Below are 25,130 nucleotides of genomic sequence, written 5' to 3'. Positions count from 1 at the left end.
CATCAGTACATCAGTTCTAAGGTGTGAACTGGCTGTGCAAAGATCCACAGTTGGACTATTTGCATTATTCACAGCATGCAAATAGACCCACGGAGCTGCAGCAGAGACACAGGGCAACTGATACTGTTGACATGTAGGACATTTGACTAGGTAAGCACTGAGAATAAAACAGGTACATTTAATTCCCAAAATAAAATACTTTATTCCACCGGTGTAAACAGTGCGTTGCAAAAAGTTTGAGAACTCCAGTATACAGGAGTGAACAGGGTAACCACACATTTAAGTTTTTTTAAAGCCAGCTGCTACAGTGTAAATACGAACTTGACAATGACTCTATGGCACATATATTAAATATGGGACTGCATGGATGGAAATAGACAATTAAGTCTGCAAATACAAATACTGACTATTTATGTAATTTCAAATAGCTTTTTTTGTATTCCTGAAAAATATCAACCATGCAAAGAGCAGTGATAATAAATATCAATTATTATTATTATTGTTATTACTACTACTAATAATATTATATAATAATATATGTTATTATATAATAATATATATTATATATATAATATATATATATATATATATATATATATATATATATATATATATATATATGTATATATATATATATATATATATATATGTTCAGGGTTAATTTGGTATACAAAGGATTTGAAAATATTAAAAATATTAAAAATATTTAATATTTTACATAGGAGAGAAAATGAAAGGGGGCAACATCCTAAAGGTTGAACATCCCAAGAAAGAGCAGTTATTAGTCTGCATTATGGAAGATGCAATAACAGAGGTTAGGTTTTGTGAACACTGACAATTAATGTCTGGTAGATCACATAAACATAATTATCAAAAGCAGAAATAGCTTTTTGAACTTTGGATCACTGTGGATGAAACAGGGAACAGATTGTAACAGAAGCAACATCTCAGATTCCTGCAATATCTGTCACACGGGAATGTGCACAAATATTTGCACTGAATTTAATTTGTTCTTCTAAATTTTAAACTATGAAAGTCCAAACAAAATCTATATAGAGATAATAAAGAAAGTGCCTCATCTTTCTCTTTGTGCTTTTTCAAACTCAGGTCTTAGCTTTTTCAAATTTAGATTTTTCCAGCCCCAGTAAGAAACAATCAATAGACGTGTCGGCAGATATTGATCAGACGGTGGCTCATTGGAGTCCTTACTGTACGATCAGGACTGCAAACACGTACCTCAATGTCATCGAGCAGCTCCCTCTTCCTCCGTCGGATGTTCGACAGCTCATCCCTCTCCTCCAGGGACAGATCCTCGGGGACTGAAAGACATGATGGAAAAAAAAAAACGCATCAAGCTTTAACTTTCATTTCTGAACAGCCGCCACGTCTTTCTATTCAGTGCTTGCCATATCTCACGATGTCACAACAATAAGTAAAAACGAATGACACTTGCCAAGTTCAATGAGAAACAGGGGAAAAAGTGATCCCTAAGTCCGGTCAAGTAGCAAAATGTGCCAGAAGAGCTGGAAAATCAGCATGAGGACTCCGCTCTGTGGAGCAGTAAAGTGAAAAGCTGCAGCTGTTCTACCTCATTCAGCTGGAACAGCACATATCAAGACCCTGGAAGTTCATCTTAATTAACTGCAGAATGAGAGCGGCTGAAGAGTCTTAATTATTCCAGTTGAAAAGCATTTTGCTATGTCCCTCCCTCCTTCTCCATTTAGCCCAGGGGAAAAGGCTATTAATAAAACTAATCCAGATTATCTTTTCTTTCATTAAATGTGAATTTGACAATTTAACACAGCCTACTACTACCCTGATCCCCACACCCTGAGTGTTTTATAGCTCAGAGCAAAAACAGGCAAGTGGAGAGGATGGATTTACTTTGTGTCCGTTTCGTTTTTACATACTTTCATCCCTTTCTTATCTTAACCTGTTTGATTTGCCTCAGTAGATTTTGCTCTCGTCATTTCCCCCCAAGCATTCTTCAAGCACAAATAGGCAAATTCATATTGCTGCTGTATTTACAGGTGTTAAATGCTTGCAAACGTGAGTTTGCATGCCCTTCAAATTTTGAAAATAGTCACAAAAGGTAGACGTGCTCCTAAAATAGCTCCATTAAGCAAATAGGGTCTCTCTATGTGACCCAGTTGGCCCACAAATGCAGTCGCAGGGCACCGCCATTTTTACAATCTATGCGGGGACGTTTTGGGTATTTCTTCTTCTTCGTATATTAGGCAGAGACGGAGAGAAGGGTAGGGAAGCCTAAACCTAAGGTCAGTGGATGTAATTTGACTTCATTAACTTCCTGTTGGACTTCCTGTTGGACTTCCGTCCGATTTTGGGAGCGACTTGCGGTGATTTCCTTTGACCTCCATTGTGTTCATCCGGCGTAGATTGTAAAAATGGCGGTGCCCCGCCGCTGCAGAATGGTACTCTTGCATATATGAGGCACAGCGGATAACCCATATTTATGCATATTCAATTAAAATGACGTCCAAAAGGAAAACGTATGCAACTTTTAGAAAACCACTGACGTTTGCATTCTGCAGAATGTGAAAAAAAAAGATGCCATCGACTGACAGCTACAGGTACTATTAGCACAGGAGCAGAAAAAAAAAACTGCCTGCTATGGTGCGGGTTTTATAGAGTACATAAGGAATACAAATCTTATGATTGCAACAGAGGTTTCATGTGCAGAGGTAAATAAACACAATTAAAAATAAACTATTCTGTGATAAGATCTGTCTGTTTTGCACAACTTAAGTGAGGCTCACTGAGGAATGGTGGCCTGCTTGGAGCTTGCAGGTGAGCCACATGAAAAGAGGGAGGTGGTGTGGGAGGTGCGGTTGGGAGTGAGCATAGAGCCTGAATTCTGCCATACTTAATTCAATTCAAACTTTATTTATACAGAACAATTATAAAAACTAAGTTTAGATGAACTGATGAACAGATACTAAATAAATATATATAAAGAAATTATGCCTATTTGCATAATAATAACAATGTGCATACTGAAATGAATAGATAATGGAAATACAGTGAAATAAATGAACAGAGAATGAGTCCAGCTCAACATGAATTAAAATCCAAGGAGATAAAGCAGGTCTTTAAAGAAGATGGGCCTAATGGGCCCGGGTAGGCCTGTTCCAGTAGAACCCAGGGCCAGCCCAAAGGCTCGGTCACCTCTGGTATTCATCCTTGTCTTGGGACTTCCAGTAGTAGCAGATTTGACGACCTAAGCGCCGTGGCTGGAGTGCGCAACTGCAGAAGGTCAGTGAGACATGTTGGTTTACCAGTGAGAAGATGAGCAGCAGCATTCTACAGCATTTATTTCATTGGGGTTAATAAAGTATTTTTGAATCGAATTTCAGTTCTGAACAAGCTAAAGACAATGTATGATTAGAAACAGAGACATTTTTTTGTCTTTTAAGTGAAAAGCATAGAATGTGATCCCACAAACGTGCTTCTTTCTTATTAGGATATAATTCTAATCTAAAAACAGTATCTTTGTATAGATTATACGTAAAAAAAAATGTATAACTTGCTTATGGCTGGGCCTTTATCGTATCATCTTATCATTATCGTGAAAAATTTCTCATCATATTAAGAATTTGGATTTATCTTGACAACGATTAAATCCAACTAGTGGTGTCTTAAAAAACCAAACACTGCCAGGATTGCTATTTTTAACTATTTCTTCCACTGGGGGTTTATTGAGAGCATCAACAAATATTAATAAATAAAAAATTATAATTAAAAGCAGTTACTGTGTGCAGTCTGGCAATACAATTACACTTCTTTATGTAACTAGAGTCCTGATGAATCATGTTTTGTATTTTGTTTTAATATACATTACATTTTTAAATCTTTTTTAAGGACAGTATTTGGGCTTATCCTGTTATTAATCTGTTATCATCACTTTTATGGTTATCACAACATCACCGCAAAATATATATTGTGACAAAATTTAAAGTCCATTCATTAAAGTCCAAAAAAAAAAAAAAAAGTCCATTCAGCCCACCCCTAAATCTGATAAATTTTTAACTTTTATATTACAACGCAGCATCACTTAAAGCTTTAAAAACAAACAAAAAAAAGATGTTTAAGATTTCTATACTATCTAAAATAATTATTTTTGAGAAGAAAACTGTTCTATATCTGTTCTCTTTATTTCGTTTCCACAGCTGTTGTGTTTGTGGCTAAAAAAAAATAAGAAAAACTACAACCTCCTGCAAAAATACGTACAAACTGCCTTGCTGGACTTGATGGGTGTTTTTAAGTCTGCATAGTGCAGTCTGAGTAGTGGTGAGAAGAAATGAGTAAAATGCACATTCAAAAAATGAATTAACCCCCGTTGGCTTGTAAATCCTAATCTTGCAGGAATCTCCACTAATTAAAATAAAACCGGGTCACTCGGCTCAAGAGGAAGAAGCTTTCAGCCTAGAAGGTGCACCGAGGGGCCGCCAAGTATCGTTACATGTTAGAACAAATAACACTGAAGGGTCTTCCTCAGCCTGTTGTATAGTGATGATGAGCAGCAGGTACACAGGAGAGGATGCTGTGGAATTTCCTCCATGGAGCGTGTATTGACAGACAGCAACAGGGCATATGAGTGAAGAATGGTTGACAGCATAAAAACAAAGATGTTAATTAGCGCTGCGGACCCCCGGCTTCCTCTGCTCTTATGTAACATAACTCTGAGCGGTCAGCCGGGCTTTAAAGCCAATTAGAGCTTTCAAAAAGTTTCAAGGCTGTTTTACCCAATTCTTTGATGTTGTAATGATAGACTGAGTTCTAAACTTTTAGCCCACTGTACTAACATTAAAAATAAAAAGAAACTTTAGTTAGTTTGTCCTACAGCATTGAAACACGGCTAATTAGGCTAATAGCAGCTAACTTGGTTGGATTTCACGGCTTACAAGTAAAACAAAAAAGGAAGATCTTTATTAAACCTATCCTGCTGTATATATGTTACATACATTTTTTATTTAGAAAAACAGAAGCCAAAAGTGTGAATAACTAAGTACACCCCCATGATTCAATGATATGGACAACGACATTCAGCTGTTTTTGAAGGACTGGTTTTCACATTATTGTGGAGGAAATTTGTTTTGCCCTTTTTTCTTAACAACTTTGCTTTAATTCATTGAGGTTTGCTATAATCTCTTCAGTTGTCAGACAGATGGCCTCACAATCAACTCCATAATATTTTGGTATACAAAGGATTCATTGCTGACTCAGCAATGTCAGAGTCCTGTATGTGTTGGGGGAAAAAAGCGTACTTTCTTTTAACCATGGTTATTATCCACAGTTCCCCATGCTTCAACATTTTATTTCTTTCAATGAAAAGTCAGAAAACCTGCATACTAAAAATGCAATATACACAGAAAAAGTATTTATCAAATTATCCATGTAGGCAACGATGTTAGTTCTGAATGATGAAAATGATACAAAAATAAATTAAAAAAACTGCTTGCAGCTGTAACTCAGTTCCCATTATTTGCAGCGGTGAATAGATTTAGTTGATTAGATTTGTCACAGATTTGTAGTTCAGAGCTAACATATTCCAGCAGTGCATAACTCCTTAGTTTTCAACTGTAGCCTAAAGTTTATTGTAGAGGAGAAATCTACCAGAAACCTGTGGTCAATTTAATGCCAGAGTCCAAAATCATGTGAGATGTAAGCAATGTCAAAAGCTATAATAAAGAAACACAGGATGTGTTTCTTTATTATAGGTGTTCTAAATATTTATTAACTAGCTGTCCTGCCCTGAATAACCTCTAATTATTTGCCGCCGTGTGATGAATTACAGAGTTGCATACTAGATTAATTATTAGCGCAGTTAGAGGTACTAAAACAGTTGTTTCAAGACATTGTAGGTATTTACTTTACCTGTAAGATTTCCAAAAACGGTGCAAAAATGTTCAAATCAGGCATGATTCATGAGAGAGAAGAGATGGAAGCTCTGTTCAGCCTTCCTGTTATTTGCTGAAGGTTTGGCTCTCTCACACATTCTGAATAAACTGCAAACAGATTCCAGTCACCGACCAATCTCTCTGTACACCCAGCTGTCTTATAAACAACTTCAACCTTGATTTATTGCAATTTCAACGATAACAAGATTTTTCATGTCAAATTGTTTCTATATCCTGATGGTCTGGATTTCCCGTTTCTCAAAGTTAATTACAAAACAGGCCGACTAATGCTTCTGTTAACGAGTGTTTTTCTTCTACTGTGGTGGGCCACCAATTAAATAATTGAGACACTTCCTCCCACTGAGTCTCTATGACTAACTCAGGAAACAAGTCACCGACAACCAGGTAGTTGCTACCATTCGATTAGTTCAAGGCAATACAGCCACACTTGAATAATCAACAAAATCATGTGAGATGTGAGCAATAGAAAAAAAAAAAAAAACAGACTTTAGAGGGATTCCAAAGTGGGCTCTGAGAAATTCACAGCGGCTACTGAGGGTTTTAAACGTCATGGTGAGTTCCCCAAGAACAAGAGCCTCCAGTAATTTCCCCCTAAAAACAAAATCCCTCAAAATCGACTTTTAAGACCTAATCCCCTGCTGCTCTTCCCACCCAAAACTAACAACTGGTGCTGACCACCCACTGGAACCAGAGGCATTAGTGGTGTCTCAACCAGCGCAGAAAATACCACAAGCCTGCTCCAGTCACTTTAAACAACTCATAGCTCAGCCTGGTTACATGGCAATCTATATTTAGGTCATTTATTGAGGTCCAGATACAGAAAAAAGTCATTGCCAACCTATGGAAAACTGATTCAAGGATTTGACTAAAACCAGCACTGAGTGAAAATCCCACGCTCACTTAACGCTGGCAGCAGACCCAGTCACACTGGCTCAGAGACGAATTATCCAGAATCACTGGCTTTAAACTAACAACTTTACCCTCTGTAATGACTTTAAAAGTGGATGAGCTTTAAAAAGACAAACAGGTAACCCGTTACCCAGCTTGGCCCTGCAGCATACCGTGTCACGTGCATGGAAGCGGGAAAGACGAGGAAACTTCCTCTGGATCCAGATACTAATCTGAGGCCCACTGTCCCAAATCCCTCTGAGACCTGCGCGGGTCATTTGCACAGACAGACGGACATGTGGCGGGACCGCACATGAGCTCAAAGACACCACAGCCAGCTGGCACTAATCCCACGCACACTCACCCTCCCTGACGCTCTTTAAGCCCAATGAGTCCGTCGAAGCAGAAGTTCAACGTATATACACAGATGTTCTGACTGCATGGCCGCTGCTTGACTTTAACCTACTTTACTTCAGTGACGCTGGGTAAAATGAAGAGAAAGTCTGATTAGCAGCGCATAGTACACTGTAGCTGTCTGTAGGGACTGACTGTATTTATGACAAACCATTAGGGTATTGAACAAATAAAGAAAAAGAGTAGACATATTGGCTTTGTAGCAACTTAAAACAGAAAGCCTCTGCATTAATGAAGAAAATGAAGAAAATGAAGAGAGTGATTAAAGAGTTACACTAAGCTGTCTTTAGTATCTAATACTAGTTATTGCCATGAAAAGCGCTGTTAGTATTGCATATGTCAACTCCAGCTTCTGTCTATTACCTACCGTATTTTTCAGACTATAAGGCACACTCAAAATACTTAAATCTCCTCAAAAATTGATGGTGCACCTTATATATGATTACCGTTGTGCTTACTGATCGATTTTATTCGGTAAAATGTGCTCAAAATTCTGTTAAAATGTGTAAGTATGACTTTAGTAAGCAACGAAGCTGCTCCGCTCAATGGATATTCAGAGCATTACGGTACACTACCTGTGTCACTACCTGATTGGACCCCTGAGCTGTCTACAAGACTGCCTGACCGTAATGGAAAAACTAGAAGTACATTCATGCAAAGGCCCTCCACATACTCAGGCATAGTTCTCTCCGCGGAGGTCCGCGCGTACTAGAGGTGTACTGAAGGTGGACTCTGCATGGACTCCGCGCATACAGGTATGTGTCACATTATAAACTTCTCGGCAGCAAGAAGTCTTTACATCAAACTGTTTTATATGTGACACCAAGCTAGACACACTGAGCTGCTCCAAGCAGGCAGTTGCTCTGTTCTCCCTGACAGGTGGGAGCCTGCTGGAAAAGAAATGGCTCTAGGAGCTCAGCTAGCTAATCACACATTTTACCATCCATTACGCCGCTTCGTTCCACTGGCAAAAAGTGTGGGAATTGTAGGAATTTACCACAAGAAATGTAGGCAACAGTACGCTGGACTATGAAGGGTAAAACATCCGCCGAGAGTCAGGGTGGAGAGTCGGCGCGGAGTCCACCAAGCTCACAGTAAGCACACATTATGCCCGATTATGTGAGAGCCTTTAGGCAGCCTGCGTCCGGAGTATGCGCTAGCAACAATAAACCTGGTAAGTTAATTCAATATAAAATTTATGTTTATTTCTAATGTTAGAAACAGAGCAGTGTAGTCCAACTACTCCGTCCTACCGACAGAGACGGCTAGAGAGCGGTGGGCATGGAGGGGTGGAGTGATGTTACACACTTGGGAAGAATATTTAGTGTGCCTTATAGTCCGGTGCGGCTTATGATCCGAAGAATACGGTATACAGTTAGTGGATGCACTACCTTAATAGTGGGAGATTCAATAATTTGTAATCTCGTATGTAGATTTAAACACATTGAAAGGAAACAATGCACACATTTTGTTCGTCCTTTGTCTTCATCTTTAAACACCTCACTGATAAGAGTCTTCTGTCCAAAGTAACAACTTCCACACTGAAAGATGTTTTTGTTACTGCAAAAAAGTCAGCACTTTCCATTGGGAAAATTCACAGCCTAAATAATCAAATCGGCCTTATCAATACACCATTTGCTCTTTCAAATTGCAGAAAAATGCTCAAACAACATACACAAAAACAGGTTTTGGTTTTTACATTCAAATAGCAGCAAATATGTAGCCCTGAACCGATATGTTATCTCGATCAGCTCTACCATCTTTACTTCCTGCATGTAAACAAATTAGGTTTCAGCCAACAGTATGCATGTGTTGCAGATTGTTCAGTAATACATCAGAATAAAACACTAAGCCTTTGCGTGACTGAAGAGATTTGGGGGGTTAATATGACCTTTACTTGTTAACTAACTGTGGGGTCACATGTAGAATCTGGAGCTTGGGGGAGAGGAGGCGCCCCCACACTAAATTGCTGGTTAATCTGCAGTCTTTGAAAGGGCCTCCTGCTGTGCCTGTATTTGTGTAGTTCTGTTGCATAGGAGGTGGTCTATACATTATATCCTCTTTATATCACACATCTGCTCGGCATCTGCCCTACGGCATCATTTGATTTTGTGAGTCTAGGAGCTCCCCGACCATAGGACGGCAGCCAATGCAACCTAAACCTGATGATTTGATTGGCTAACAAAAGGATGAGATTGATGCTGGTTCTTTTGGTATTCTAGCCAGGACGAGAGACTCACTGGCTGTATAGGATCCAAGTTAACTCTGTGCTCTCTCACACCATTTAAATATTGTTTTTTTCTTTATTCTTTTAGGTGTGGAATATCCAATAAAGAGAGGAACCTAGAATGGACCAAAATGATGTCTTTGTGTCTTGTGAACCTAATGTCATGTATCATCTCACCCACTAACTTGGATGTTTTGTTACACGCCTGAGTGAACACCGACCAACACATAAGACCGTTAAGGTGTGATGATGCTGGGTGTTTTCCCTTTCTGTTCAGGCAGAAGCCAAGAAAAACATGTTGCCCCCCCCCCCCCCACCCCCGGACGCCTCCCTGTTCTCATGGTCAGCCGGAACCTGTCTTCTCTTAATTCTCCTTCCACTGACATTAGGTGCAGATTACTGGAACACATTGCATCTCTGCTGCTGTCTCTCAGCGCTGCTCCCAGATTTAATTTGCCATGCCTTTTTATCTTTGCTCGCCATCTTGCCCTTAAAGAGCTTCTTCTCCTACTTACAGCTCTAAGTAATAACTCAAGGCAAAGCTTCGCTCTGTTTACAAGAGCAGAAATGGGGCCTTACAAACAGACACAATGCCTCACCTCTCTCTCTCTCTCTCTCTCTCTCTCTCTCTCTCTCTCTCTCTCTCTCTCTCTCTCTCTCTCATACACACACCCAGACCCAGACTACCATGGAGATGGCGACACATAGGGAACCCTCCAGACTCTTTTCTAATCAGCTCCATATGTAGTCTCTTCTTTCAGCCCCGACTCAATCCTTGCACATGGAGCCACCACTGTCTGTGTGTTTGTGCATTGCCTTGTTACATGTGGTATAATGTACTGTGTGTTTAATCTTCTAATGCTGACCACATAACCCATAATCTTGGCAGTCTAAATAATTTTCAAATCATCCTTTAAGCCTTTAAACACCACCGCCCACCCACTGGGTCAACCGCTGGGGCAGTAAAGAGCATATTTTAGCACCTTATAGCGCCTGTGCTGTAAATCAAACAGGAGTCTCATTTGTCTAAGATAAAATGGGTTTACTTAATGTTTTTGTTAGGTTTACATCACTGTCAATGCAATCATGAGAATAAGTATTTACACCCCTGCTGCTCCCAAGTGCTATCAGAGGGAGAGCAGCAAACAGATGCTGCTAATTAACCCGTCATCGGTGGGGGCGGCTGCCAGGGGAACAAAGGTAAATCCAGCTTATCACAATGAGATGAGACATGACTTAAGCCATAAAAAAACCTATGGCACCCAGTGTTTTGTTTTCTAAAAACGAGAGTGAACCTTTCACAGAATATAAATAGTTTTTTAAAGAATGTGTAATTAGTGCAGATTACTCTGGTCTGTGTTTAATAAATCCATTTATATAGTTTGGTTTTTATACTTGTCTAATTCTAAAGGGGTTCATAGTGCAAAATAAACCAAATTACACTTCTTTTTGGGTTTTCACAACCAGAGTAAAGGTTTAACGAACCTCAAACTATGTTTTAGGCGCTGTTCAGTGTAGAATAATCCAGTTCAACTACTACAGGTGATCAAATGTAGTCCAGACTTGCCACTTTTTGCACTGACAGGAAGTTTAAAAGAAAATGCCAAATTAAACATTTTAAGTGGGTAGCAGTTAGCTGGTCACAGCATCTTCATGGTGCTTTTCAAATTGTTCATGTGCTTCTATGTCCATGTCTATGTGGATGTTTATTTATTCTATTACCCAACTTATTCTAAAGTAGTGAAGGCTTCTTCAGTATAGATGTGTCATGAATGGGTGGATGGATTCACTAATGCATAGATGCAAGTATTGACAGATCAATGGAGAAATAGATTGGTGAATCGATGGAGAGAAAAGTCGAGGGATTGATGGATGGATCAACGAATATATGATGGGTGGATAGACGTATTGGCACTTGGCTGAAGGGATTGAAGATTGGCTGGATTGGTGGATTGATAGAGGAATTGAGGGTTAATGAACAGACAGATGGGCGGATTGACAGGTGGATGGTTTGTGGGCAACCAATTTTTAAAGATCTTGTTATTTATTGTGTTGACGATGGAGAATACAAATGTTTTCTTTTCTTAAAAAACGTATCCAAAATCCTAGAAAATACTTAAATAAACTTCCAATATTTTCCAAACACTGGAAAATCTGAACGTAGATTTGAAAAACGGGTGTCGAGCTTTTTGTACACACCTTCATTTTGTGGTGTCATAATAATTGGTTCCAGTTAAAGTGGAACCTATTAGTGGAAAATATTCTAAACAGTTACATTTCTTTCCAAGAATGGGTAGCCCTGAGAATCATATTCTGAAAAAGCAATATTAAGACAAATGCTAAATATCCCCAAACAGATCCATTTATCTCATAGGCCTTTAGAGTATGTAGGAAATGTTATAGCACATTGATGTAGAATCAGAAACAATTACGTTTTAACTGAAAACAGAAAAAAAGAATATCTATGCCTAGCTTTCTGTTTCTATAATCTATGTTTCAAAGTTGCATCTAAGGGTGTGTTCACACCTTTGGTCCAGACCAGAAGAAGCAATTTTTTGGTTTGGTGTTGTTTGCTTTCACATTTTGTATTTTGCAAGTGAACTTTAAGTTGTAACAAAGCCATGTAAGTGTCAATCATTGCTCCCATTGGACAGATGGAAGGATGTGGCAGAGAACTGGAAAGCGAAACAAACATGGAGGTCCTTTGCACTGCATTGCTGTTTTACATATCTGTGCTGGTTTTACAGCTGCAATCTATTTTTGAATGTCAAGAGCAGCTCATTCAATGCAGGTTTCATGACATTATATTTCTAATTTTGGAGCGACATGAGCGAATGCTTGCTGCAAGCCGAAGAAGATGATGCGCTCTGTGTTGCTTAACCCACTGTAGTAGCATTAGCAGCACTAAGATGTCTTACAACGACACGTTAAGTTCAAACCAGGCATATGTTTCCCGTAGTTTGGGTTGGATCAAGGCCGTTTTGCATTCACACCAGAAGCAAACCGAAGCAGATTGCATTTGGAAGATCACCTCCAAAAGTGGGTCTGATCTGGTTGTTGTGTCTGGACCAGGGTTCGCTTGAGTATATTCATACTTACACAAATGGTCCAGACCAAGGGGGGAAATGAACTTTGGTCAGTGGATCATAAGTGGCAGATGGGAATACAGACTAAATTACTTCCGTTTACAGTCTGTCAGAATTATGTTTGGCGGTAGTGCACAGAGATTGTCAGATCCCGTTCAAATTCATCACAAAAACAGCTAAATAGCCTTTTACTTTGAGACCAGATCAGAAGCTCCAATTTGGATCTCAAGAAGAAACTATTTAAAAGTACTGAGGGTGATTCTTAACCGCAATTTAACCAGAGAAAGTCCTGTTGACAATTAAATGGTGCTTGTTGTTTAGCCATCACTTCAACAAGAAATATCGTTAAATATTGTGAAATCTATAGCTAAAAGCTCTTGCAACATGCCAGTAGTGTTCAGATCTCTGCACTTATGCCTGGTCTGATCACTCATTTCACACAGCTGCTTTGCTCCGCCCATTCCTCTTTACCACTCATCTGATCCACCTGCATCTGTCACTACATAACCAGCCTTCAGACCAGTCATCAGTGCCAGATCATGACAAGCCTTTCGGTGAGACTTATCCAGCATTCTCATTTCTAATGGACCTGTTGATATGGACCCGATTGCCTCCTGATATCTGAGCCAGCCTGATCCGTGTTTACCTGATTGTCCTGCCTGTTTCGAACTGCTAACTTGTGTACCTGACCTAGCCTGTACCTGGACATTCTGAGCTTGCCTGATCACTGTCAGTTATCTCTGCCTGTTGTGTACTGAACCGGACCAGCTACTTGACCACCTAGCTTGCCTGATCTCATCTAGCCTGTTAGCCTGTCCGTGTACCGAACCTGTTTCCGTTTCCTGACTATGTGCTCAGATCCTGTTCTGGACTTTCCTGCACTTCTGATTCCCGGTTTTGACTAAGGACTTCTTATCGATCATGAGCTCTGTCTTGTCATGCCCATCAATCTGTCTGCTTGTAATCCCATTTCCTACCCACTACCTGCCCATAATAAACCCTTTTAAAATATAATTGCTCATCTGGTTGAATACGGTGTCCTTCTGTCCAGCTTCTGACAAATAGAGAGCACGGTTCCCCTGAAAATGGCTCTGAGCAGTATTTACATCAGGAGAAAAGCTCTGAGGATTTCCCAGAATTGGAGCAGTTTCAGATACATTAGTGACAGTTTCTTTGGGTTTTGCTGAATTGATTTGCCTTGGAGTAAACCATATCCCAAAACATTGTATCTGATCCAAAAAAGTCAGTGTATAATGGCATTTGGCCAAACACTTCAGAATCTTTACTGTGTTATTCCAGCCTTTCCCAGGCTGTTTATCAATGGCACACGTCTGTTGCTATGTACAATGGGAGACGTACAAATGTGTAGTAAAGTTTAATGTATCTGTAGTAAAGTAATATCTGTAAAAGGCAACATGTAGCAGTTCAATTATACCGTTACCGTTCTATAGCACTGTGATTTCACTTTTGTTTTTAGAAATAAAAGTCAGTCATTGAGTCACTGAGTTGATGTTGACGGAACCATATTTTTGTGAAATTACAGCGGCAACTGTTTTCTGTTCTATCTCTACTAGGTTAGGACAGCTAGAGAAGAAAATGCCAAATTAAACATTGGTAGTGGCTAGCAGTCAGCCGGTTACAGCATTTTCACAGTCCTTTGCAAATTCTTCATGTATTTCTTTATCCCTTTTTGAACGTTTCTATATTCTACCAAGTAACCAAAAATACTTCCAAATTATTCTAAACTAGTGAAGGCCTCTTCAGTACCATCAGAACTATTTCTCTTGTCAGCTAGCTTTCTCATTCTTTTTGCACAATAGCTCAATCTCAGGCAGGTTGGATTGTCTCTAACAACTTGTCCTTGCAGAGTGGTATAGTCCCTAGTGCCTATCTCCAGCAGTCATTGGGTGAGAGGCAGGAGACACTCTAGACAGGTCAACAGTCAGTCAAAAGGGAACACAAAGACACAGATGACAAATAAGCCATGTATGCACACACACTTCTTTTCTTCAAGGACTACTCTCAATTTGGCTCCATACATCTTTGTATTTTTATAATGTTTAGGGTGCAGGCCAAAAGGTTTTGGTGATACCTTAGCAGAGCACCCTTGTTCCACCTGTTTGCTGTTTATCCTACATGGTTTGAGGCAAAATGCAAAATAGACTTTTTATGGCTTTCTAAGTGCATGACTATTTGAGGCAACTATGGCTCTGTGTGTAGAGCAGTAGTTTTTGAATCAGAATGAACCTCTGGGCAGAGCGATTAACCCCAGGTTGTCTAATGCGTTATGAATGTGTGCATGTTGGTGACTGTGATTGGGTGAATGTGGCTATACTGTAAAACGCTATTTAATTTCAGTCCATTTACCATATACAACTACTGGTTGCATGATCCTAAGCATGATCCTAAGCTCTCACTTGAGCTTAGGATCTCTGCAGCTCATTAAGAGTTACAAAGGGGCCCTTGGCTGCTTCTCTGGGTAAATATGCGTTGATGACTGTCCTTTCAGTTTAGTGGGACGGCCATGTCTTGATAGGTTAGCAGCTGTGTCATACTCGTTTTATTTTCGGGATAATGATTTAACAGAGCTCTGCGAAACACTGGGATTACATTTTGTAACCAAATCCTGCTTTAAACTTCTCATTAAGTTTATCAAGACCCTTCTGTTGTGTTCCTTGGTCTTCATGAAACTGTCTATTATCTAATGTTCTCTGGTGCTTTCAAGGTACATCTGGACTTATACGGACTTATATAGGGCTGCACTGCTGCACAGTGACGCAGTGGGTAGCACTGATGCCTTACAGCAAGAAGGTCCTGGGTTTGAGTCCACCCTGGGTCTTTCTGCATGGAGTTTGCATGTTGTCCAGACGCATGCCTGGGTTCTCTCCAGGTGCTCTGGCTTCCTCCCACAGTCCAAAAACATGACTCTAAATTCTCCTTAGGTGTGAGTGTATGCATGAATGGTTGTTTGTCCTGCTTGTCTCTGTGATAGACTGGTCTCTCGCCCATTGACAGCTGGGGATAGGCACCAGCACCACTCTCGACCCCAGCAGGGATAATTGTGTTGGAAAATGGATGGATGGATCCAGTTGGACACCATTTACAAATTTGGTGATGTCACAAGGCTATTGGTTGTACAGGACTTTTATTTATCGGTATCAGAGTAAAGAGGGCTGAAACCAAATACACACCTCACTTTTTTGATTTTATTTTATTTATTTTTTAAAACACATTTTTAGGTTATTTCAACACTTCTTAATGTTGGTCAAAAAATTCCAAAAATATGTCTGTATATATAATTCAATTTAATAAATGTTATTTATATAGCACCAATTCACAACACTTGTCATATCAAGGCACTCACAAAGTCGCATAATTTAACTAGGCTATTTATGCCACAGTGATCAATGGATCTGCAGCCAAACAGAAGTTGAGCATGTTTACTGAAAGTCTGCAGGTCAACACATGAACATGAGCCCTCCAGTTTTTCTTGGCCGTCATGATGTTTCCCTGCAGTTATTAAAATATGCTGCAGTGATGACGTTCTGTTTCTATAAAATGCTACAAAAACAAGGCACTGAATCAAAGTAGGATTTCAGAGAAAAGATTGTTGGTGAAACTGGTCTATATTTCTAGCGTGGCTGCCTCCTCAGAAGGTTTTAGTTGTTTATTTTGAAAGCCTTAAAAACTATTAGGTGCTGTAGTGTTCAACATAATCTGTGTCCGTTTTGACAAAACAAGGAGAGGATTTTATAAAACTGTAAATTCCTAACCAAGGCTTTTACTTGAGAAACTTCCCTCAGTGCTTTTTCTTCTTTTTTTTTTAAATCAGGCATGTGATTGAGTTTATGACCGGCTTTTGACCCCTCGGGGGTGCAAGAGTGTTTAGGTGTTTAGGGTGCAGACTCTGTGAAAACAATCAGGGAACCGTCCCAAATCGGCATGCCATAAATAGAAACCTTTAACTTCCCGTTCATCGCTTGAGGACAAAGAACAAGGACAATGAAGATATACGGCTAGTTCTGCACGCTCATTATGGCTTTCTTCACAGCAGTTTCACTGAGCGCTCATTCTTAAAACCGCTCTACAACAGAACTGTCTAAGAAAAATATTCATCAACAGCCTAACCTCAGCTCTAATGAGGATTTTGGATTAGCAGAGTCTATGCCTGAAAAAAACAACAACATGCTGAAGTTCTGTTTGAGCTCTGACGAGTCATTCACCACCAACCAGTTACTCCAAGCTTGTCAGCCTCATAAGGAGAGAGCCACAGCTAGCCTCAAGTGACAGCCTGATGTCCTCCCACGTACTCGCCCTGCAGCCACAACAAGCTCCACACCCTAATTACACCAACTTTTCCCTCTTAGCAACTAATCTCCCCCAGAACTGCGGCACTGAATGCCAAGAAATGACACACGCAGTGTCTGACGCTCAAAAGCTGTTTTAGCTCGGGTTTCAGGCCTGCTGGGGCGAATGTGATCGGAAAATTTAGAAACTGCACACAATTAGATGGTCATTAAGTCCAAGGGGGTGATTGCGAAAAATGTGAGGAGATGTGTGTTTTTTTTAGCTTTTAATGGAGCTGTTTAATAGGAAAATCGTAAAAGGAAGGGCTGTGCATTTGTGATTCTGCACAGACTACAATGTGTTCACCATTAACAGCTCCTGGTGATAACTCAGACCTGCTGCAGCCTGATAGGATTTGTTATTTCAACAAATACTAACTCTCTTTGTTATTTCAACAAATACTAACTCTCTTTGTTATTTCAACAAATACTAACTCTTTGGATACAAAAAATGCAGAACAGAAAAGCCTCTCTCATTAACCTTTTTCCACGGTCAGAGAAGAACAATAAAGACAATCAAATATCCATGTATTTCTTTAAGTGTCTTTCTGCTAAGACATTTTGTACACGGGAAAGTCATCATCACCGAAGCTCTACAGAAGAACACAGCCACATATTGAGCGACTGAAGCGCAACGCTGATGCTGTGAAGCAGAGAAACTAGAGGAAGGCCAGCTGTGACAAACCATGGCCTCCATCCAGGCATTCAGTGTTCTGCTTCCCTGACCACTTTGGCTTTTGTGTTTTTTTCACTTCTCCATCCAACTATATAATGTTGCTAAAATTAGACTCAGGAGTAAAAAAAAAAAAAAAAAACTCTTTTCAAGCCTGTTGCTGATTTCCTTCATTCTGAGGCCAGGCCCCGTCTGCTCTGCAGCATGCAAACAGAGGGGACGCGCCAGCTCGGATTGTGAACACAGTACTAACGAATCCCACAATAGTATTCCAGTGGTTTTTAGTTTATTATATAGTCAGCTTGAACTTTGCTTTACAAATGTCTCCATAACTGTTGAACGATTTCACATTTTATCCCGTTATAACGACGCCTCAATCCCAAACTCCCATGGATTTTATTTAAATTCTAGGAGACAGAGCAGCACAAAGCAGTGCATAACTGTTAATTGGAAGAAAAATTCTGGATGGTTTTAACCGGTTTTCACAATAAGAATCTGAAGAACATGGGCTGAATTTGAGACTAAACCTTTGGCCCAAAAACCAAGAAAGCTCAATGTCGGTAAGACTGAATTGATAGAATCAATAACAATATTTAACATTGTATGTCTTCCTGTTTAGGGTTGTTAATCCTGCTGGAAGGTGAACCTCCACCCAGGTCTCAGGACATCTTTCAGAATTGCCCTGTATTTAGCTCCATCTATCTTCCAATCAGCTCTGACCAGTTTACCTGTCCGAGTGTCTGAGTTAGCATGGGCCTCTTGTCTGCTCTTGGATTATTGCTCTTCATGCCCAGGGCTGTCAGTTAAGGTGGACGGTTAGTGGATGATGGATTAAAGAGTTCTCTGTGGGATGTTTGAAACCTACGGAGGTAGGTACATCTGGCTTTAGAAAGTGAAAACCCTGCCTAGTTTTTCCTCATCCTTTTCACTTAATCAGGTGATTTTAAACATTACTCCCTGTCTATGCTGTGGAGCTGGAAATGCAAATGGATGGAACTAATCTCTGTACAGGCTTTTTACTTTCTGAACCTGGATTATTCACCTCTGAAAACCTTATAAAAATGTGTGGGATTTTCCTTTAGCCTATCACATGAATGCTCATTGTTTTCCCCCCCCATTATAACAGGATAAAAATAAAATGAAAACGATTTGTGCATGAATGCTGGGCTAATGTGTTACAACAGCAACACTGTTCTGTCAGTACCGTCACAGAAAGTAAGAAAGCCTTCAAAACTATTGATTTTATCTGCATTTTTCACTGCAAGCAGCATGTGTGGACTACTTTCTTATAATCCACTGTGTTTTGCCACAACGACCGTAAAGCTTAAGACTCATGATTCGTTCACATTAGCTCCAGGGCACTTTGTGTAGACACCTCCTCTGGTTTATCACACCCCATCACATGATTTTGATCCTGAAGAAAGTATAGCAGTCAGCTTAAATATGCCATAAATTCTGCATTTTATTATACCAACACATGTGATGGTCACTAGGTCCTAGATGGAAACCTTTATAATAGTGTTGGAGTATCTTGCTTTTAAAGCATTCAGTATTGGAGATCCATTTGTTATTTCTGTGGTATGTGATGGCATTTGTAGGCTTGTTCCTCTACTGTCGTCAGACTGGTTCGTCTTTTATTGTGGCTGAATAAGCTTTCAGTGGAAACTTGGTGCAGTTCTCTAGACGTGAACTTCTGAGATTTTTGCTTAGCCCCCCTTCCCATGGGCATGCAGTAAACGGATGTCTCACAGTTCCAGTTGTTTAAAACATTTGAATTAAAATAACTGGAACTGAGGTCATCTGGGGCAGGGACTTCTGACTGCAGATTTAGGCGAGTGTTGGTGATGAGCTATTTTCTTCTAGCCATTTCCTGGAGATCAACATACCCTTCCCTTTTCTTGTTCTTCCAATTTTGAAGAGTGGCTAAGAGAAATAGGCCCCGTGTAACATCATATATAACTTGAAAAAAGGGAAGTATAAATAACCAAATTATCAATATGTGTGGTTCTGATAAATTCAAAAAGATATTAATTGTATTAATTAATTGTATTAATTAATTAATTAATGGGACTCCTAACAACCCTAATTGTAATATGGGAACACCCCAAATACATTTACTGTAGGTAAAGGTTACTAAAGTCCCCGAAGTTTTGAGTTTATGCAACTTCAATAGTTATTATTTCCCTATAAACGTTCAGGATGGAGTGTGTGTTTTTATGTAAAATATAGAGCTTCATTATGCCCACATAACCAAACCATGAGCACCTCAGACCAACAAAGCTGAGCTCCAGAAAAATGACCGTTATGTCTGTGGTCTGAGTGACATCTTTATCTAGTCAAATGTCTGTGGGCCTGAACTTGACATAATCTCATTATCATGAACATTTATTCTGCTATAAACCCAAAATAGACACACACCTGACCGTTTTCTAAAAGAAAAAGCTCAAGTTTTTCTTTTCATCAAACGTTGCCAATAGCTTTGTGAAGTGTTTGTCAGAGACAGATATAGCGGCGCTAAGTGCCTGTGTTGTGATAACCTGCATATCAAAGTGTGCATGTGAACAATGTTAAGTGAGGTGTGACAGTCAGTGAGAGTGAGAGCAAACACTCCAGAGCTCTACATTTGTTTTAACATCTACTGTTGGCTGTGTTAATGATTGACTCTATATGGACAGCATGCCTCTGTGTTCTCTGACTTCCTGTCACATGACTCCCTGGCCAGTTCGATTAGAGCACACAGAACGCTCATTCAAATTTGACCGTTTATCATTTAAACTCACTGAGATACAGTTCCTACTTCCTGTATTATGAGTATCGTAATAAAACAGAGCTGCTTTGCCAAAATCAAATTTTCATGCATATTCATCATGCAGGTGAACTCATAAAAAGGTCACATGAGTGTCCCCCCTTGGCTCTTCTAATCTCTCAGTTTAACCGACACGCTGTTATCAGACTACAGCCGCTTGTTTACACCAAGCTTCCTCCGCAGCCTTCAGCCCCACAAGGCGGTTTGGATTATCAGCTCAAAAACGTTCTGCATGCGTCTGTGTGTAGTTCCGAGCAATCATACGATAACCGACACAGAGCTGCAGCCGCTGTGAGAGCAGCTGTACAGGTTCAATGTAAAGACAGCGGGGACATTGGAATAACACAGTCAGGCTGTGATACCACACGGTGTCTGTCAAAGTCCTGATCGGTGCTAACGTTCAGTGACTATGGATGCTGAGAGTCAGATTTTAGTTTGTATTATTTTTAAACATTAATGGCTTTAAAGATTTTACTCTACAGATGCACCGATCAGAGATTATGTGGCTGATTTCAGATTGCCGATTTTGTAAACCTGCCAATATTGATTTAAACTAATTAAAATGGATATTTTATTAACTTTAAATAACAGCACCGTATTTTTTACTACCTTTCCAATTAATTGAAATTGAACGGTCTCAGTGATAAAATGACTACAGTGATCTAAAACAATTTCTCAAAAACAGCAAATCTAGATAAAACCCAAATGACAGATTATAGATTATTTTCTATTAGCATGCATAAAAAAGTATTGCACACTATATCACAACGTTTTTCACAACGTACAAGATAATTTCTAAATAAATAGCTTTGTCAAGTTAATATTTGAGAAAAACCCTTGACCAGCCTCCTGCTATAATCTTTATCGTTCTTAATATTAGGAGCAGAGGCGGTGTCACACTGTGTGTGAGAGGGAGCAGTCAGTGTTACACAGCTCTACATTAAAACAGGATTTTACTAGTATTTCAAAACAAAGTCAAAAATAACTACAAAGTTTTGTACATGGGCTGCATGCACTACCCATGCACCACCGCAGCGTCCCCATGAAGTGATGTAACTTTAAAGCTGTTAGATTGGACAGAGAGCATCTGTGAACACAATTTGTTTAAGTCTTGCCATGAATTTTAAATTAGATGTTGGTCAGAGCTTTGACTGGGCCACTCTACCACATGAAATAGTTTCAAATTAAACCAGGTATTCCCAGGCTTTTCATAACAAGTACCACCTCAGTAAATACAGTATTCCAAGTAGGCACCATTATCAAATATATTTTAGAGCAGAATTGCAACAGGACTTGGACATGTTTAGCATTTCGTTATGTCATAAAAACAATACAAATACCCCATTATCAGTCATTGTGGCTAATAATTGATTGAACGATGCAATGAAGAAACAACCTCTTTTCCACCAAGATTCCAGGGATTTAAATACTTGGGATTTTTTTTTTCCCCAGGTAATTTGTGTGCTTTCGGTTTCCACTGCTCTGAATGGCTGCAGAAATGTATTTAGATCAACCTAATAACAAATGGGGAAGTTGTGAAGAAAATGGCACTACACTTCTAGCCCAGCAAGTGGCCGTATGAAGTCAAAGGCCAAACCAAGAAGCCTGAACTTGACATTTCTTCACAAAATCATATGGAGAATTCGCAACTGGTGTGTGTCCTCTTCGTCTGGTCTATTCTTGTTCACAACAAGCATGCTCAAGAATCTTGTATAAAGTAGAAACAATAAACAACACTCAGGTTTTAAATACAGCAGGTGAGTGCAGGTCAGAACACTGCTAGAAAGGGTCCACCATTAATCATTAAACAGCAAATAACCCCACCCCTCAACAATCCAAGAGTAATCTCAAATTCTTACCCCAAACCAGGACCTTTTATCCGAGAAACTGTGGACCAGGGGAAATTGAAATCACTCGTGTAAAAACTGTGTTGAAACATGTGGCGAGCCTTCAACATGCCAGGTAATGGCTGAAAGTCCCTGAACTGGAAAAGGGGCCAATATGTTTTATTTTAATAACGTCTTTCTTACCAAACCCGACCTCCAATACAGGTGCCCTACGTAAGAAAACCTTCACACATTAATTTGCAATAAAAATCTGGTAATTTCTATCTCTTAAAAGTTGTATCTCATTAAATGCTTAAAAATAGTAATATACAGTCCTATTTGGGAGCATGTTGCTATAGTGTTGGAAGTAACAAATGAAGCAGATTATATTGTCAATGGCTCGTGCCGCCAGTAGATGTTAGCCTATCAATTAGCAAATCCCACTGATTTCCAATCTAGGGATCTAATCAGGTGACAACGTTTAAGGACGATGACATTCTAAAGTCCAAGCTGTGACTTCAGAGTTAAATGCAACATATACAAGGAGTACTTGTACCACAATTTGAGAACCATTCCATTGTAGCTGCTTTGGTTGTGTGTTAAGGGTAGTTGTCCTGATCAAAGGAGGCAGTCACAAGTCCTTGACATTCTCCAACATGATCACCCTGTGTCTAGCTGCAGCCACCTTTCCTGTCCCTGACTTAGACAAGCATCCCCGCAGCATAATGCTGCCACCATCACTATGGTGAGTTCAGGGTAATGTGCAATGCTAGTTTTCAGCACACTTTACATTTGCATGCACAGGACTAATGTTCTCATGTCAACAAATTCTACATCAAGGTTTGTGTTTGTACCATGACAAAATGGGAAAAGTTCCAGGGGCACAGATATGTGTGCAAGCCAGTGTAGATAACGCCAGTCATTCACTTGCTCAATTTCCACCAGTTTGCAGGCTTCAAAAGGTGCCAGATGATAGCGAGAGATAGATCAAAGCCAGACTGATGAAGAGGGAGAAAACATGAATTTCCTCTCGTTCATTACTTTGGCGTTTCTAAACAGGCGCAGCCTCACACTTAGTGATGATGAGCATTGATAAAGCTATCAGGCTCTTTGTTTATTGTCTTCTGAATGGGATAACATCACGATCCTTTCAGGGTGTTTTTCATATGTCTGTAAAAAAAGAATTCTAATAAGCACATCACCGGTCGCAATGACTGACTCACACACAGCATCCATCCATCCATCCATACCGTGGAAACCAGGGAGACCAGCCTTACCGTGATTGTCTTCATCCATTTCGATTGGAGGAGCGACTTTGAAGGTGAAGGTGAAACCTCGCGTGAATTGTGGCTCTGAGTGTTTGTTTTATTGAATTCAATTTAAAAAATCCGTTTTCATCAACAGGATCTTCTCTCCATCCAGTGGTAGGCTACATAAAAGGCAGAACCGGTGCTGCGTTCACAGCCAGATGGGAGAAGCGCACCGATGCCCGGCTGTTGTCAGCGACGAAATGAGGACACGAATGAAGGAGAGCAGAATCCAGACTCTTAACGTGGAATTAAAGCGAACCCTCATGCGTGGACGTGATGTTGTAGGGATGAGATCTGAGACGACCGCTCCTCCGTCCCCCTGCTCCATCATCTGCTCCGCCTGCATTCACGGTCAGACACACGCTGCAAACAGGCTGCCTGCCGTCACCAAGCCCCGCCCACCGCCATCAACGCTTACACCCACACACCCACACACACACACACACACACACACACAAAATTATACGCGTGCACACATATACGTGCGTGCATAACCGGCCTTATAGGCGTGTGGGTTTTGTTTTAGTTCCCAGCTTTAATGCTCAAAGTAATCTATGACTACCTCATACTTAGTTTGTCTATTATTATTATATTATTATATATCTCCACCTATATTTTCATTATTATTTTATTGTGTCCTATAGTATTATATTGTTATTATACGTCAAGGGGTTGTGGAGGGGGTGTGATCCAAACCTGCAGGTGACCAAGAGCGGCAGCATTGTTGATTCTAATAAAGAATAATTTTTTAAGCCATACATTCCTCCAGCTGCGTCCCTCTGCAAGCACAAAAAGTATCTTTTAAATATTACCTTGCAGCATGTTATTTTTGTTCCTAGTTTTCTAAATGATTCGTTTTTTGAAAAGAACTGTGAAGACACAAAAATATATTTTTTAAACGCCTGCATTAACTTCAGCAACTTCACTTATGCAGATATTATGATATTGAACCGATATTCATACATTTTCAGAAGCTTCATCTTTGTTGAATGGCTAGTTTAACAAATACTGTCTTTCTATTCTTTATTTTAAAAAGCACAAGAAGGAGATTTTGTTATAACCCTATAGCAGTGAACTGGAATTTATGAGGGGGTATTGTACCACAATAATGTCAAACATTGTGAGCAACACTGATAATGATCATACCATTCCCTGTATGCAAACCGATGAACATGGGAAAATATTTAATAAAATAGGAAGTTTTGTAAAATAGTATAAAATGTTCTTAGCGCAGAACTTTGTGGTGTTCATAATGCAAACCTTAAAATGAAAGGCTAGTTAAGAAACTAGCAACCCCAGGAAGGCCACCATACTCACAGCATTAGGCCCACCGTCAAGGGGTCAGTTAAATGCAGAGGATGAATTTTGTTGAAAATGTATGTCACAATGACAAATACAGATTATTATTATTATTAGTAGTAGTAGTAGTAGTAGTAGTACATTTTATATTTTTATCTTATTTGATGAGCAGGACCAGGTGTCCTGATTTTACAGAGGATTTCAGCTAATAAGTCAAATGACTTTCTTGCTTATTATAAATCTAACAAGTTCCATGACTTGTAAATACTATTAATGCTTCTCCACTGAGGAGGAGTTGTTCAACAGATGATTGCAC

At 39.7% G+C, this 25,130-nt stretch overlaps 1 protein-coding gene across 1 annotated transcript in view; it reads right to left on the bottom strand.

Annotated features, from left to right (window-relative positions):
- LOC105935634 (cytohesin-3) overlaps positions 1–23,913 on the bottom strand; it is a 53,231-nt gene extending 29,318 nt beyond the window's left edge. Inside the window, exons 1-2 of the mRNA XM_012876150.3 lie at positions 23,483–23,913; positions 1,237–1,319 (exon numbers count right to left, since the gene is read on the bottom strand). Of these exons, the coding sequence (XP_012731604.1) occupies positions 1,237–1,319; positions 23,483–23,501 (102 nt within the window). The 5' untranslated portion in view covers positions 23,502–23,913. The remainder of the gene's footprint in view (positions 1–1,236; positions 1,320–23,482) is intronic.
- Positions 23,914–25,130: the final 1,217 nt, after the last annotated feature.

Source organism: Fundulus heteroclitus, chromosome 10 (genome assembly GCF_011125445.2).
Source record: "Fundulus heteroclitus isolate FHET01 chromosome 10, MU-UCD_Fhet_4.1, whole genome shotgun sequence".
Lineage (NCBI taxonomy): Eukaryota > Metazoa > Chordata > Actinopteri > Cyprinodontiformes > Fundulidae > Fundulus > Fundulus heteroclitus.
Note: the sequence above shows the minus strand (reverse complement) of the source record. Positions and strands in the feature narration are given on the sequence as shown.